This window comes from Ambystoma mexicanum, chromosome 7q (genome assembly GCF_040938575.1).
Source record: "Ambystoma mexicanum isolate Mex_15411 chromosome 7q, UKY_AmexF1_1, whole genome shotgun sequence".
NCBI lineage: Eukaryota > Metazoa > Chordata > Amphibia > Caudata > Ambystomatidae > Ambystoma > Ambystoma mexicanum.
Genome location: NC_090941.1, coordinates 1017396712 through 1017413525, shown reverse-complemented (window position 1 = coordinate 1017413525; position 16814 = coordinate 1017396712). Strand labels below are relative to the sequence as shown.

Here is a 16814-nt window from a genome sequence, read left to right as displayed (position 1 = left end):
CAATAAATTGTATTGCATTCTCATACTTGGATTACGTGGAAGTCTCAGCACTTGTTCTGTGGATGTATTTGAAATGCTCAGCACTCATTCCTTATTTGACTGAGATAGCCATTTGCACTAATTGAAGAGATTGCATTACCACTTCCTCAATGCAAATTCATGAGTTAATTCCTCTTCCTTGATCCTCCGTGCATTCAACAATTCTTCCTTGGTTCCTTTGAAATGTCGGTGCCACTGTGCCCTGTGAAGTGCTGGTCCCAAAGCCCCTATAAAAACGTTTCCTCGCCGCTTTGATGTTCTAGATTAGCCCCTTCTGCACATTTGTCAGTTCTTCTTTGGTTCCCTTATTTTAGCAGTGCAGATTGCACTCTTTGGGGTGTTAGGGACACAATTCCCAAATGCAATATCTTCACTGATTCCCGTGGCTTGTCAGCACTGATTGTGCTCCCATAAAGCATCTCTACATCTACAGTGGATTCCCTTAGGCCTTCTGCAGAACTGTGACCCTCCTTCATGCCATTCCTCTCCAACTTTCCCTCCAGCTTTCTTTGTTCCTCAGTTCACTCATGCTCCCTAACCTTTGTGGGATATTCAGGGTCTTCTCCATACTCACTTCCTCTTTGTTGGAGTTGTTCAGGGCCAGCTTCTTTCAGGGTCTCAACGTGGTCTGCTTAGGTTCTAACCAGGAACTTGATGAGCACTTGCTTTTCGGTCCGTATTTCCGGACCTGTCTGGCTTTGTCAGGCGTAATGTCTCACATGGACTGGTGTCCATAGGTGTCCTGACTGTCTCCTTGGCCCAGGAAGCTCCTGGTGTTTCTACATTACTACAGTATTTCCACCAGTTTTTCCACTTGTTGACTACATGGCAATCTGTTTGGCATCTTCTGCCTTTTTCACTCCAACTCTGTTTTTGATCCCTCTTTCTTCCATGATTCTTCTTCTATTTCACCGACTTGCAGCTTCACTCTTGTCTCAGATGATCATTACCATGAAAGTTTAAGTTGTTTTTAACTCTGCAGAATATATGAGGGAACTTCATTTCATATAACATTTTGTTTGCACAATAAAGGGTCCCACTATTAATTGTACATAAAGTATTGGTGTGTCCTTTCCATGCTAGTAACATCAGGTTTTCTTAAAACTAAGACAGTTGCCTTAGCACAAATGCCATCTTCTGCTCATTTCTGCTTGCTGATTTTAAATTAAACTATACAGTTAAGTGATTACTAGACCCCCGGGTTGTGCCAGCCTTATATATTTTATCCTTTTTTTGTGTACCAGATCACGTGTTACCCCATCCCAGGCTGGATGGCAAAACACAAAAATGTTTATCTCTTCTTTCATTTCACCTAAGTATTGTGCAGCTGTTCTCCTTTGGCTATATACTGCACCATGTGTACAAGTCAAATTTCCAGCATTTGTAATAACCCACAATCATCTTTGTTTTTTAAAGATAATTTTTTTATTAATTAATTATTAATTTATTTAGTTAATCTCTTTATTTTTTTAGGTCATACATCTATCAGAAGCGTTGGGTAAAGCTGGATTCAGAGTACCTCCGCTATTATGACAGCGATAAGGTGGGTTTTCCTCAGCAGCTGCGAACACTATACAATTCAGTCCAAATTTTCATTTGAGATTCCCTTTATGCTGCCACATTTAATGCATGATGTGCTTTGGACGGAAAACCAATTCATTTTTATCTACATCCATGTATTATTATATTCACTACAATGCTTTCAAATGACAATTGTATAGTATATATAGCACTTGATCACACAACGAAGGATTGTGTATTTCACAGCATATATGTAATACATTTTTACAAGTAATGGATTCAGAAGGAGAGAAGAGGAACACATGTATAGGGTCTCTTTATGAGATGTGCAGTATTGTACGGATGAGCCTCTAATCACCTTAACCCAGAGCAGGCCCACCACTTAAGAAGCAAGTACATGTTTGTACGTAAAGGAAGTGTATTGTACAATCGGCCGGGAGGAGCTAAATGACGCTGTAGAGTGAAACTAACCTGAGTCTCCCTGAACCACACAAGTTGACACATTATATACATTTTTGGAACAGTTAAAACACTCACATATATTTTATTGCAAACCAACCCCCACACATGATTGATCTTGGTCAAAACCTATACAAAAGAAATCCAATCTTCTCCAATTCCCCCATTCTCATCCATTCTCATTGGTTGCAATTATCTTAACTGCCATCTTCCGCTCATGTGTACAGCACACCCCCTTTTAGGATTTGTCCATGGTAGTTTATGACATGATCACATAGTTACATATTTAAACATAATTCATTGCAAGTTCCGGCTGGCCTGGCACTTTCTAACCCCGAAAGTAATTGCACATGGTTTGCATGAACACTTCAAACACTATGGGGAGGGGAAAAGAGTAAATACGTTTGCTTTGAACTGCTGAAAACTATCTCACCCACCCTTACTTACTGGCATCCTTGGATCACTCTAATCTAATCGACGACCAGTTCAACACGCATGTCCTTTGGACATCCTCTGAGAAAATAATTGAAGCCCGTAAAGTATTGGTCAGCACTAGCCTCAGGCGTTCCTTCACTCCAGATGTATTACTCACCCGTGAACAGATGGCCGGCCCTATCTGAACAATGAATAACAGGCTCTCGTGTACTTCAAAGATTGCATCTTCTTGCCATGGTACTGCCAAGCCATAAAAACATCTGACCTGTGTGTGCGTGACTAACCTTCATTCCTTGCTAAACCAGTTTTATCAGTCACTCGGAATTCACCTTAAAACCCTGACTGCAGAGTTTAACTAGGAAAAAAAGCACACTACATGTAGATTTGTACATTTCCCCATGTAAGTGTGTCAGTGCATGCATGTATGCCAGTGTGTGCATGTTTGAAACTAATGTGTTCTCTTTACCGTGGTTTCTTTATGACAAATCTACTTTCTCGCATGTGCATTTAAGAAGCTCCTCATTGCCCAGCTTCTAGGCGGTTCGTGGCACACCATACCCAGATTGTATTTATACTTCTTTAGTGATGCAAATCTTAAATGTATCAACTTAAACACAAAGTAAAACATATCCCATTCTCACTAACTACGGTAGAGACATATAAAATTGCAACATCGCGCCAACTTCGTCGCTCTCCCAGTCACTGATATGGCGTGCACAACGTGTACCCCTCTTTCTCATCGGGACCTTTCCTGTCCACTCCAACATTATCAACTAAGAAGTAATGGCACTGTCTTTCATTCTTCAATTAGCCATGTGACCAAAGACCTGGCCAACCAAGCCTTTCTAAACAGAGTCCAGGCATCCAGAAGTCTGGCTGTTAATATTGAGTGTGTTGCGTATGCTGCAATCATTGACCAGGGCTCCAGATGTCTGCAAAACAATGCAACCAGTCTTCAGCAGCTAGAGAAAGAAAGACTTTGCAGAGTACACAAGGGCGACACACATGGCTTTCCGATACCCTGTGATATACCTCACCACTTCAGTGTGACCAGCCAGCAGGAGAGGAGCACAGCATCTGGCTCTTCCCATGCCCATCTTTCTTTTCTGTGAGACTAGGATAGAGAGCTTTGGGGCTGCATACCTTGCCCACGACAGTCCTGCGAGTCCTTGGGTGTGGAAGAGTAGCACAATACCCTTGTTCTCCCCATGCATTGCCACCATGTATAAGGGCACCAGGGCTGAGGAAGTATGTTGCCAGGAAGTAGGTAAGATGCACTCTACTGTAACCAGACTCCATCTTCCAGTACTGAGCACATGATAAGTACCTGGGTGTATCATAGAAATACCTGGCAAATAAAGTTAATAACTGAGCTATGCTGCCAATATCTGGTGTTTGCTGTCCGTAAATGTGCATCTGCTGTGATGAATCGTGGGAATTCGTCCCTTCTCCTCAAGGGAGAGCTACCCCCTTTGAGGCTAGGGAGGGGAGCCGGCTCTGAAGACCCTCTCTAGGGGTATGGGTAAGTGGGCACTCAGTGGGAGTGACTCCCCATAAGGGGGCAAGGACTCCCACTCCGATGTGGAAACCCATAGGTCCAATACCATAACTGACTATTTGGGACTGCCAGCTGCAGCTATGAAGACTGATCTTTCATCCTTATTTTTGGCTTCGAGCAAAGCGGGAACAAATCAGCGATACAAAGAAAAAGGAAATGTCTCTTTAAAAGAGACTTGTACAAAACTGGGACGAGTAGATCTTGAAAGGAGAGCATGCATGGTCAGCAGGGGATTCCCCCTGACGTCATTATGCCTTGCAAAGTTGCGGAGCCTGTGACTTTTGGACTGCGAGGAATGCAAGATTGAGACGCCGGAGAGCCGAAGAATCTTGGAACGAGAGAACCATTGCCCACACAAGAATCAAAGTCCCCTACCAGGTGGTGGGGTGACCACAGCTGCAGCATGCTGGACGAAGGGTCCACCTAATGACGCTGAGACACCCCGAGGAGAGAGTGATACAGGCTCCCTGCTGCCCGCATTCATAGACAGCATCCCGCTGCTGAGAATGAGACACAGACGAGACCAGACACAGAGAAGAGTAATCGGGGAAACAGAAGACCAGACTGCACACTGAGCCTCGTGAGGGACCCCTGTGTCAGAAGAGGTACCAGGGAGAACGGGTAAGGTGGGAGTGTCAAGGCGAGGTCCGTCCCAACGCAGAAGCAGCACAAACTCCTACCTCCCCTTGGTGGTCTTGGCACCTGGATGAATGCAGGTCACCGAAACCCCCACAGGGAAAGAGGGTTAGGGTCCACCGATTGGATAGGTTGGGGTAGTAGGGAAACCGGGTTGAGGGTTAGGAAGAGGTTATGGACAGGCAGGGAGTTAATAGGAAAGGCATGCTCCTTGACTCCGACCTTAGTGAGTCTGTTCTGGTGGTCGTGATGCTGAAGTTCTTCTTGGACCCCAGCGATTACACACACACACGTCCACACATACATTCATGTCTCATGCATGCGTTACCCCTGGTGAGACTCAGCACTCAGTTCGGTATTTGCACTGAGTTATGCCTCTTTAGTACATTAGCAATGACAGACCTCTGTAATGCAGCAAGAGTTCTAAGACAGTTATAGCGTAGTACACTAACATTCGCTGTGGTATGCTGACATAGGCATCTGGCAATACACTACATATGATACAAGAAAGCATTAGCTCTGGCTTCCCATCAAGTCTCGTTCCGCCCGCCGCCTCTGCAGTCTGTGTGCCCGTGGGAACCAGGGCGATATGGCTGACGGAATGCCCCTGACAAGAAAGGAGACAATTAGTGTATGCCTTTTACATGTTCATCAGATAACTCAAAAGCACCCGCAACTGGCGAGTGTAACTCGGCATGCAGTTTGTTAGTATAGTATTCCGGTTATCCTTGTAGTCTCTCCTATGTGCTAGTTTGGCTCTCACGGCTGTCAAGCAGTCAACCGGAGCTTCTGATGAGCGTTAGTCTATCTGGTAAGTATTCGTAACATGCTCCGTAATGTTAGTTTAGAATAGACCACTTATCTTAATTGCGCAGGGCCAGAGGATTGTGTTCCAGCAGCGAGGGTGGCCCTGCGTGAGGCTTGCCTGGAGTTCTTTAGAATGCATCAATCACCAGTAGCATAGAGCGCGAACAAGCGTTTGAAGATCGGGCATGCGCACTAGTCCTCTCGTGCATGCGCATTACTTTGGGCGTTGGCCTGGACGTTCCCTGGGTTGTTTGCAGGCTCTGTGTGCCTGATTTCTTCCAGAAAGGAATCCGGACTGCTGGGGCTGTAGTTTTGTGGTATGAGGCTGCTGGGAAACTTAGTTTTTCCTGGGTTTTGCCTCTTGAAAGCCTTTTCCTGCCACACCAAGTGCACCTACAAAAGGGGCAGAGATGGCATCTGCTCAGTGAGCTTCCCCCCACAGTACCAGCAACTACCTTACACTTGTGCTTCCCCCGGGGGCTTGATCTTGGCTTTACAACAGGGAGCAACAGTTGGAACGCATGGGAAAGAGAGAAACTTCTCACAAGTATGAAAGTCAACCATTAAATGAGCAGAATTGGAGTTATATGAAGTCATTACAGTGCATGAATAATAGCACTGTATGGGAAAATTCTAAAAAATGGAAGCATATGCCCTGGGAGGAAGTGTTGTGAAAAAAGATTGTTACGGGAACAGAATCAGAAAAGGGACAATACAGTACCAAGAACCCAGGAGAGGGGAAACTATAGTTTGCATAAAGTCATTCAAAACCCAGGAAAGATTAACACTCAATAATATAAACACTGTAAGATGAAAGACATGAGGGTGAGAAAGTATTCCTAGGAAAATTGTCATAAAACTGGCATTAAAGAAACTACAAAACCCACACTTATATGCGAAGAGCAACAGGTGCTCCTGAAGTAAGTCTCAAGAGACAATTAGGGAAGATAACTGAAATAAGGCCCTATTCGAAACAGACATTTGAGTATCAATAACCCCAGGATATAAGCTACTGAATGAAAGAGAAAGCTGCTAAAAGGAAGGCAAGAAGAGAAACAACTAAGAGAAGAGAGACATTCTTTTGACCCTTTTTGAGTTATTGACGTTAGCGGTAGGGTCAGGTAAAGTTAGGTTTGGGACAGAGGGCAGTTACTTTTGGACTTCCTGATGACAGACAAGTACCTTTAGTTGATTTAGATAGGTAGGGTGATCCCTTTAGTAATAGGGAAAGATAGGCATTTTTACAAATCATTTCATCAAAGGAAAGTAACATGTCCTTAATGTGTCTGAATCCTTCTTCTGACCTGCTACACTGTGCACATGTTGCTTATGTTGTATGCATGTGTATTTCTATTAAGTAGTTAAGCGTGTTTCACTATAAAAGGAGCAGACTAATGTCCTTTCTTTTGTTTGCTTGTTTGTTTTGTTATCAAAGCAGCAATCTGTCAATGTGGTTGCTTCTCCATCTGCCTAATCCACCTCACTGCCTACCCTCTCCTCCACCTAATTCACTCATCCTTCTTAGGTGTGTAAAGTCATAACATTTTAAAAATACAAATGCCGAAACTGTTGACTTTGCCAATGCAGATCTCTTTGCACTGCAATGATTTTCAGTGAGTTTTATGCTGGCTCCAGATTTCTCTCACAATAGAGTGTGCAGCATTTGGCTTTCCAGATACTTTTGACAATTACCAACAACCCTAGCCAGCACAGTCAAAGGCGATGGCCATCCAGATGTATTAAACAGCACATCCCAACATCTTTAGCTGTCATAATCAATTTTGAGAAGTCATGGGAGTTGTAGACAACAGCCTCTGTACAGCCACATGTTGCATGCCTCTGCCTCTGAGGAACACAAATCTATAATTATTTAATATGCAACTCACGAACGACAACCTCGATCTGTTAGGCAAATGTGACGCACAATATTTACAATACAATCTCCTAGAATCCTTTTCAGTGTTTCAAATCCCACCCATATTTCTTGCCAAATGTTCTTTTTCTCTCTCTCTCTCTCGCCCTCTGTCTCTAACTCTCTTTGTCTGTTGTTAGTCCGCTCTCTCCATCTCTGCCCCTCTCTCATCTGTTTCTCTATTCCCTTTGCTTTTTCTTTATATCTGTCACTCTAGCTCTCTTATTCCCTCTCTCTGTTTATATTTATTGTTTTTGTCTGCATCTGCCATTCTCTCTATCTGAATTCACCCATTTTTCCTCTCTCATTCTTTGTACTCTAGATTTTCTCTGGCCCATTCCGTGATGTTCGCTATAGTGGCCTCGAGAGCAATGCAGCATTGGGGTTGCACCAAAAATGTCTTTTATACTGTATTGTGTTCCTTTACTTGACCTCTATTTTTTTCCATAGGAAATGTACTCCAAGAGATTCATCCCAGTCACTTCGATATCCCGAGTCGCTGGTATTGGGGACCAGAAGTTTGAAGTGATGACAAACAATCGAAATTTTGTCTTCCGTGCAGAGAGTGATGGTGAGTGCCTCGACTCTAGAGATCATCTTGATTAAGTGTGCACTTGCCTCTAGAATACCACTACATTTCCATTAATAAACAGTCCATCTGCCTCAGACCTACAGTAAGTGCATGTCTTAATTGACCCTGTTTCGTAACTAATGATAATCCTTGGGGATTTCAGGATCTCGGATGAGGTGAATTCTATGGATCCCTCACTGAAACCCTGCCTAAAGTCTCTTCCCAGGTGGCCAGGGAAAGGCAGACACTTCCTGATCTTGACTTTGGGGTTGATGTACTGTGAGAGGATCACCTGGGAGGAAATAAGGCCTAGGGATGGTGAGGAGATCCTGTGGGATGAGACACAGTATTTGTCCTCTGAAAGGAAGAACCTTTTTAAGTTACCAAAACAGGTAATTGTCATTGTAATGTCCATGACGCACATACAAGACCTATGGCTATGGGTACAAGTACCATAAAATCTGAGCAAGCCTTACCTATGGAAAGATCCTTCAAAGTAGTTCAGGATAAACACCTTTCTCATCCCCAAAGGCAGAATGGAAAGAAAGTTAGAAATATTGTCTTAACTAAATTGTCTTCTCCTATGGCGAAAAATTCTAATGATTCCTCTTCAAAGGACTTTGAGGGAAATACGTTCACCCTCAAAAAATGTAAAAGAATGAAGGTCTTACATGTCCCATAATCCCAAGAGTACTGGAACGAGGAAGAGGGATGAAGAGGCATGCTGTACAATTAAGCCTAACAGCCCACACCTGAAGGAACCTGGAAGGCATAAAAGCCCCCCTCAGCTGCAGGCAAAGAGAAGGACCTGGAACTGTGGCTGGATCGAGTACTGTAGTAGCAGAGGCAGAAGGAAGAAGAGATGGTGCTTGCAAACCAAGCAGAAGTGGGAGAGCCAGAGGGATGCCAGAACGTAGATTCCGCAGCTTTCATCTGCTTGTTCTGAGAGGATCCTGTTTGCCCAAACTCTGAAGTGCAGAGGCTGCACAGCTGAAGACGTGCAGGGAGGCTGTCTTTCCCCATGTGAGCCTGATTGCCATGATTGCTGTGCAGGAGCTTTGTTGGAGATGGAACCGAGGAGCTTTGGGCAAGTCGCAGGTCGCAAGAGCGAGAGGGGCTCCAAAACCGAGTGGCTGGGCCAAAGACACCTTCAGTGAGGAAGGGTGCGGATCCCCGAGAAGCCAGAAGCAGTAGAAGTTGTGCCCGAAGTGGTAGAAGTTGGGCAATCTGCAGAAAAAGTATCGCAGAAGCCGGTGAGTCAAACCTGGCATTCTGATTTCTTGTACGAGCATTGCTGGCAACATAAGCTAAATCGAGCTGAAGAGTTTGTTGAAGTCTTTAAACAAAGGGACAATGGGAAAGTAACACTCACGTGTGATCGAGTAAATCACATTTCACTCGCATGAAGAGCAAACTTTACAAAGACCATTCATTATTCAACCCTCAACCCCTTAAGTACCAGGCTATTATGCAAGTCTATTCAAAAAGCACAAGCATACTCGTCCTTGGCACTTAAACTCATAAACTTCATGTAGAAGTGGTCATGTGTCTTCCATTATACAGAATAATGTTGCAAAAGACATTGTTGCACCTCTAACCTTTGTGAAACCAACCTGTTAAAAAGCGGTTGTGTGTGCCTAATTTGGATTTCCAAAGGAATCCTGATATCTAACCCTTTATTCACATGAACAATCATAACACGTGTAAGAAGTCAAGTGGTTGAACATTGTTTAATTGCATATGTGGCTGAAGAGAAAGAGCAAGCATTGCCCAAGCCAAGAGTCTTTCCATATTTGATACTGAAAGCAGCCTTTCTCAGAGTCAGAACACAATCTTATTCATACTGTGAGACCAATAGAAGTTCAATCTTGCTTAAGACATCAATGTGCAAGCACTACCTGAAGCCAAGAGAGTGGCACCAAGGCTTTTATGTAATTGTTTGACTAACAGTTGGCAGATAAAGTGAAGGCAAATTTGGGGAAGGGAACTTGCTGCTCATAAAGATTGTTGAAGTTGACACAACCTATATTGGCAAAGACTGTGAGAGAAAAGTGGGTCATAAAGGCAAACTTGGGTTGTTACTGTGTCAGACAGACAAGAGCGGCAAAGAGGCTGCCCCTTTTGAAGTGAAACATTCAGAGGAAGAGTGCAAACTTTCAGTGACCCAAGTAAAGTCGAAGGCTTTGAGGCAAGAGAGCATGTCCTCTGGTAGAAGTGAAGTTGTTGAAATGGAAGTAGTAGTAGCACTGTGAAGTCATCCTGACAAATATACCTATTGTGAAGCCTAACACTGATACTGTGGTTGTATTGCAAAGTACTGAAGCTGTGGTTGTATCGCAATTTGTCATCTTAATTATTGATGTCTGTCTAACTCTCTAAGCAACTTAATAAAGCAGCATATAAAGAAACCTATCCCGGACATACTATTATACTGGTGACGAGCTGGTCTCAAGAAGGGCCAAGGAAAGGAACTCAATTGGGCCTGAAAGGAAAGGGAAGAAAGGAAACTAAGAGAGCTGTTTAGGTGGCACAGCCCCCCAAAGAAGCTACCACCACCCAGGCAGGCCGGCAGGACCAGGTAGGCCACATGTTAAGGAATTTAATGAAGTAACAAGAGGGGAGTGGCCTCAATAAGAAGGAATTGGACTACGGGAAGGAGGCTGTCCCTGAACGGAAAAAAAAGCAAATGTCTACCCTAAACGCCTAAAAGAGGGAAAGTAAATCAGGATGGAAAAGATTGATGCTGAATTAAATCCTGTTGGCGCAATGGGGGAATCCACACCAGGATGTTGAGGCATATTCTGGCCTGAAGAGGCCTAAAGTTGTGAAGCAGGCCTGAAAACCTCACTGGTGAAGTAAAAATCCATAGACAGTCGGGAGTGCGACGAATGCTCGGGACAGGAGGAGCAGGTGCTGTGAGTTCCATCTGGGGCAGATGGGAGCAGTGCGCAGGAGATTTGTAGTGACAGCCCTTGGGCCGCGCAGGTGCGCGGTGAGTGCTGTCAGCAGTGTGGTGAAGAGACATTTTTGGGGACAGCAGGAGCTCCTTCGACAAGGGCTCCCGCCAAAGAAATGATGGCATTCGTATGAGGAAAAAGGAGGACCTTACACAGCATTCTCACGCCGTTTCGCGCATTGTGTGTAACTATGGAAACTCACAAACATGGATGAAATAAAAGCAACAAGCGTGTTCCAAGAATGTGGCACAAAAGGAGAATCTCTGTTCTACATCATGTGTCTACATCCGCTGGAGTTGTGGATGAGCACTGCGTAAAGGGAAATTATGGGACTTTAATATTCAAGTTAGAGGTCTATGTATTAGAAGGGCGTTGTAGGTTTAAGGGAAGTCTTGGTACAATAGCGTTGTCGTGCTTATGATAAATATGAAATACCAAACAACACTGAGTAGGTTGCCCTGCCCTCCGAATGCTCAAATGGCCACCTAAGCCAATGTGATTACTTCATGATGGATGATGAAACCAGGAGCTCACCCTGCTATTAATGAACAACAAGAATGTCGAGCTCTGACAAATCTGTCAACAAGCATCCAAATATGTTACAAAATTATGAACTATTTTATTATTGTTAATATAGATTACAATTTGACAGCAGATGCACAAGCAACACATAGCCGGACACATAGTCTCTGTACAAAATTGCAAAATAGTGCAACAATTTTTAATAAAGTGCATCATGCAAAAAAGTGATACCTCAAATACAGTCATACTAAAAGGAAATGATTTGCTTAAGATAGGACAGAATTCTGAAGTTAAGTGCAGCCCATCATAGTGCCTCTATTTGTGCCTGCAAGTTTAGGTGATGTTTATATTGGAAGCTTAGGGATTTAACGTAATGTGTATTGGAGGGGAATGTGATGTGAGCAGAATTGCTTGGAGCAGAATTCCTTGTTAACGGTGCACAGTTTAAGTGTAAGTTGTGGATGTATGGTTGTAGTAGTATTATGTGCATGAATATCTTGTTAATGATGCATTGATTAAGTGTAAGGTATGGGTGTGTTGTGGTAGTGGTATTGCGTGGGTACAGCTATGGTGAGTTGGATGGAGCATTTGGTAGGTGTTTGGGTTGTTAATGTCATATGGCTAGTGTCTGAAAGTCGAGTAACCTAATAATAGGAGTGTTGCAGAAATAAACGCATGCAGGATATGGTGTTAAAGAAGCATTACAATTAAATGCATGCAGTGGCGTTAAAGACATATTGCGAGTGGTGCACATGTTTCTATGACTAGACGTGGAGGTGGGTCAGTAGGAGTGTTAGCTGCAGGTAAACGTATGAGGAAATGAATGAGCTGTCTTGTGTGTATTGTTCCTAATCATAAGGAGGACTCAGACAGTAATGAGTCATGGTATATACATGTTATTCAAATAAAAGGGAAAACGCTTAACTGGCCCTATCACTTGGGGAAATTCCCTGCCTTCAAAATAAAAACTAAGAGTGAGTCGTAGTCCAAAATAAAGAGTCCTGAATCCAAAAATCCCAAGTTCTAACTGGCCTTACCACTTTAGAAAAACCTATCTAAAAAGAAAAGGAGGCTTACACCACAGCCTCTGCATGCGCTTCTGCCTGTAGGGCATATCAGTCTCAAAGTTCTGTTAGGATATTCCTGCACTGTATACAGTCCTCATGTATATTTCGGTGATTAAAAAATCTCTTTTATGCAGTTATGGCTTTCCCCCTCCGTGGGAGAATGAAGACAATTCCTCTTGCTTTACATCATTCGCAGTTTACCACTGGATAAATCCCTCCAGGATCAATTAATCTTTTTCCAGTAGCAGAAATCCCTCCAGGATTACCTTTGCGTGTATTCTCCTTTCTCCAGCATGGGGTCTGGCATGGATTCACATGCTCATGAATATTCCCCGTCGTCAGGCTGGGAATCCTCGGTAAAGAAAAAATCAGTATCAGTTTTGTTTCTGATCTGTCTTTCTTAATAGTAACCAATCACTGATCTCTGGGTCATACTGCCCCTAGCCATGACTGCCCTCTCCCTAAGCCCCGCCTCTGGCAGCCATCCTCAGATTTTTACCGCACGCTCAAGTGTTGGGAGTCCTCGTGTTTAGCTCTCGATGTTTTTTTTTAACTGCATTTTCACGTTTTACAGGGGATTTTCACATTTTTTCGGTTTAATCGAGCCTCAAGCGCCACCGTTTCTACTTCCGATAACGGGGACCCATTTCAGAATTCTTCTACGCCCCTCAAGGGTGAAGTTTTCGTCGAGTTTATACTTCTTGGAGGATTCCGGAAGATCTGCGGCCTACCTCAACGGACATGGCCCAGGACAAGGGAAGCTCGACGCCCGGATCCAAGCTGTTCAGGTGCTGCCCTGGATGCGGATTACAGAACGTTTTCAAGGAGGACGAGCATTAGCGATGTCTCTACTGCCTTCATGAGGACAAGACGCACGTGGAGAAAGACTGTGAGTTCTGCAAGAACCTTTCGGAACGGACCAAACAAGACCGTCGTTCCCGCCTCGCCGCCTGGCTGGAGAAGGGCACAGCAGGTGAGAAGGCGAAGAAGAAGTCTGAGCAGGCTTCTAAGTCCTGTGAGGGCGCCCCGGTGACGGGGGCCTAACAGAAGGCCAAGCACCGCGAGTGCGCGGGCACCGGGAGCGCCGAAAGGTCGGGCTCTTCGGTTGCCAAGCAGGGCGCAACTTCCCCTGCACGTTCGACCACGAGCCAGAGCTCTGGTTCGAAGAAGAGGAAGTCCGAGAAGCCGGGTAGGCCGCTGGAGCGGACCCGGTCGATCTCGAAGGGGGAGCGAGGCACTGACCCTCCCCCCAAGGCGAATGCCCAGGACGCACCTAAGGTGGTGAGGGCTTTGATCCACCCGGCAAAGGCCTCTACCGAAGTGGTCGCTGCGACCCTGGCAAAGCCGGCTGAGGCTACGCCTTTGGAAACGCCCTCCGGGCCCAGGGTATCCTTGCCACCGCGGAGGGATTCCTCTTTCCAGCCCATCGCTAAGACCCCCGTGAAGCCCCCAGCTGAAAAAGAGGGGGGGGCGGTGGCCATTACAGACTCAGAATCAGCCTCTGGGGAGGAACTGGTGGAAACCGAGAAGGGCCTCAACAAGAGGTCCATAGGCCTCAACAAGAGGTTCATAGGCCTCAATGAGAGGTTCGAGAAGGTTCGATCCCAGGGGGTGGTCCCTGCTGACGTGATCGAAGATAGCGACGATGAACAGGGCCCAGTGGAGCAGTCATCCCATCCGGAGCAGCCATTGCCCGAGCCCCAGGATAGCTCGGCGGCCATTTTGTTGGCAATCCAATCCTTATGCACCGAGATAAGGATGAGATTACCACGTACCCCGACGGAGGATCCAGAACCAGGCCCGTCGGGAAGCCCTCCGAACAAGCGGAGGAGAGTCCACCCCGCTCCGCCCTTCGTGCCTGCGAGACCGGTGGACCCCTCATCCCCCTTGCGGGACCCTAGAGAGGATACGGCGATGGATACAGCGACGGGGTCAGACGATGACGGCGGCGATGACACAGCTGACATCCCGTCTACACCCCCCCTCCCCCCGCGGGCGTCTCCAGCCGACAAAATTGGCTCTTTCCACGCCTTGATAACCAGGGCATCCGAGCTCTTCCAGCTCTGCCCTGAAGAACAGAAAAAGGAGGGGTTTCTGTACCAACGACGAGAGGCCAAGTGGAAGACGGTCCTCGCGGTGCCCTTACTCGACGACATCTGGGACGAGGGGCTTGCTGTCCTCAAGAACCCTTCCACGACACCAGCCAGGAGGGACAGGTACGAGAAGAAGTACCGAGTCCCCGATGCCGCCCCCTTGTGCCTCAGGGCCCAGCCCACGCCGGACTCTGTCATCTCGGCAGCGGCTAAGAAGAAGGCAGCAGGTGCGGCGGCTTCAATTTCCACTTCCCTGCCGGACAGCGAGGCAAGGAGTTGGACTCTATGGGACGACGACGATTAAGGCGGCCACTGCCTTAGCGATCGTGGCCCGCTACGACACGGAGCTCTGGTTCAAGATAGCTCCCCTGCTAGACTTCCTACCTGATAACAAAAGGGCGGAGGCCCTAGAAATTCTGCAGGAAGGCGAGGCGGCGTCGGATCACGCCATAACGGTGGCAACGGACATTGCTGACACCGGATTTCGCCAACTGGGCAACGGAGTTTGGATGGCTCAAGGCGACAGACTTTTGCCAGGACGTCCAGACCAGGGTGTTGGACATGCCGTTCGACGGCAACAACCTTTTTGGTAAGGCGGTGGATGAGTCCCTACAGGCCATCAAGACCGACTCGGAGACGGCCCGGGCCCTGGGGGTGCTTCAACAGCGACGGCCCTTTCGGAGCTCCGGAGGCAGACAGGGTGCCTCCAAAGGATCCAGCGGTGGCTCTTCCACTTACCGCCAGGCGGCCCGCGGCCCGCTCCTCTTCCCAGGAGGCCTACAGAGGTCGCGGCAAGCAAGGGGGTTCCCGTCGCCAAGGAGGCCAAGGCGGAAAGGCCGCCTCCAAGCAAGACTGACCCGGTTGGGTTGTCGGGCCCCCACCGAAGCACCCCAGTGGGAGGCCGGCTGATGAAGTTCGTCAGCGTGTGGGAGTCCATCTCCACCGACCATTGGGTGTTGGACACCCTGGCCAACGGGCACTCGCTGGAATTCCAAAAGAAGTGCCCTCGCATTCCTCCCGTGGCCAGGAAGGAGAATCACATCCCTCAACTACTGTTGGAGGTAAAGGCGATGCTCAAGAAAGGTGCCACCGAGCTCGTCCCCGAGGGCTCCGGGGCTCCGGAGTGTACTCAAGGTACTTCCTCGTCAAGAAGAAGACAGGCGGTGGGCGCCCCATCCTGGATCTGCGTCGCTTAAACAAGTACATCAAGGCGCAGAAATTCAGGATGGTCACCCTCCAGCACAAGCTGGGACAGCTGGAGGAAGGCTACTTCCTATAGTCTTTGGACCTGGAGGATGCTTACTTCCACATCCCTATTCTAAAAAGGCACAGGAAGTTCCTCAGGTTCGTGGTTCAGGGACGCCACTACCAATTCAGGGCCCTACCGTTCGGATTAAAGTCGGCGCCCAGGGTTTTCACCAAGTGCCTGGCACCAGTGGCGGCGCGGCTGCATCTGCAGGGGATCCACGTTTACCCCTACCTGGACGGCTGGCTAATCCGGGCAAGGACAAGGGAACTCGCCGTCGAACACACGGCAAGGACCGTCCGGCTACTCACGGAGCTGGGGTTCGCTATCGACTACCCCAAATCCCACCTGGTTCCATCGCAGATAGCACTGTTTCTGGGAGCAAAGCTCGATACAGTGGGGCAGTTGGCCTCCCCCTCAGAGGAGAGGACCAAGACCATCCTGGGCAAGGTGCGGCGCCTACTCGCCACGGACGTGGCCAGGGTGAGATCCATCAAGTCCCTCTTCGGGATGATGTCCTCATGCATCTATCTTGTACCACTTTGCAGACTTCGGATGAGTCCGCTACAGGAGTTCCTCGACGCCCGCTGGCTTCAGGTGAGGGGCTGTTTTGAGGACAGGATCCCTCTCAACGAGGAGTTCCGTCGGGCGATCTTATGGTGGGGCATCCGTGCTCACCTCACGACAGGCACGGAATTTCAAATCCCAGCGTTTCAGGAGACGGTGACGACGGACGCCTCTCTGGAGGATTGGGGGGCCCACACCGGAGACCTCCACGCAAGAGGCCTTCGGCTCCCGGAGGAGAGGTCTCTCCACATCAACATTCTGTAGCTCCGAGCAGTGTTCTGGGCTCTCAAGTCGTTCCTTCCGTCCCTCAAGGGCAAAGTGGTGAGGATCTTCACCGACAACACCACCACGATGTTTTATATACGGAAGCAAGGAGGCACCAGATCCCCAGCCCTATCCAAGGAGGCCCAGGATCTGTGGCACT

At 47.3% G+C, this 16814-nt stretch overlaps 1 protein-coding gene across 11 annotated transcripts in view; it reads left to right on the top strand.

Annotated features, from left to right (window-relative positions):
- Positions 1–16814, top strand: part of ARAP1 (ArfGAP with RhoGAP domain, ankyrin repeat and PH domain 1) — a 2533956-nt gene that overhangs the window by 1428556 nt on the left and 1088586 nt on the right. For all 11 annotated transcript variants that reach the window (XM_069640265.1, XM_069640269.1, XM_069640271.1 and 8 more), the window contains 2 exons: positions 1513–1582; positions 7818–7938. In XM_069640265.1, coding sequence (XP_069496366.1) covers positions 1513–1582; positions 7818–7938 — 191 coding nt within the window. The remainder of the gene's footprint in view (positions 1–1512; positions 1583–7817; positions 7939–16814) is intronic.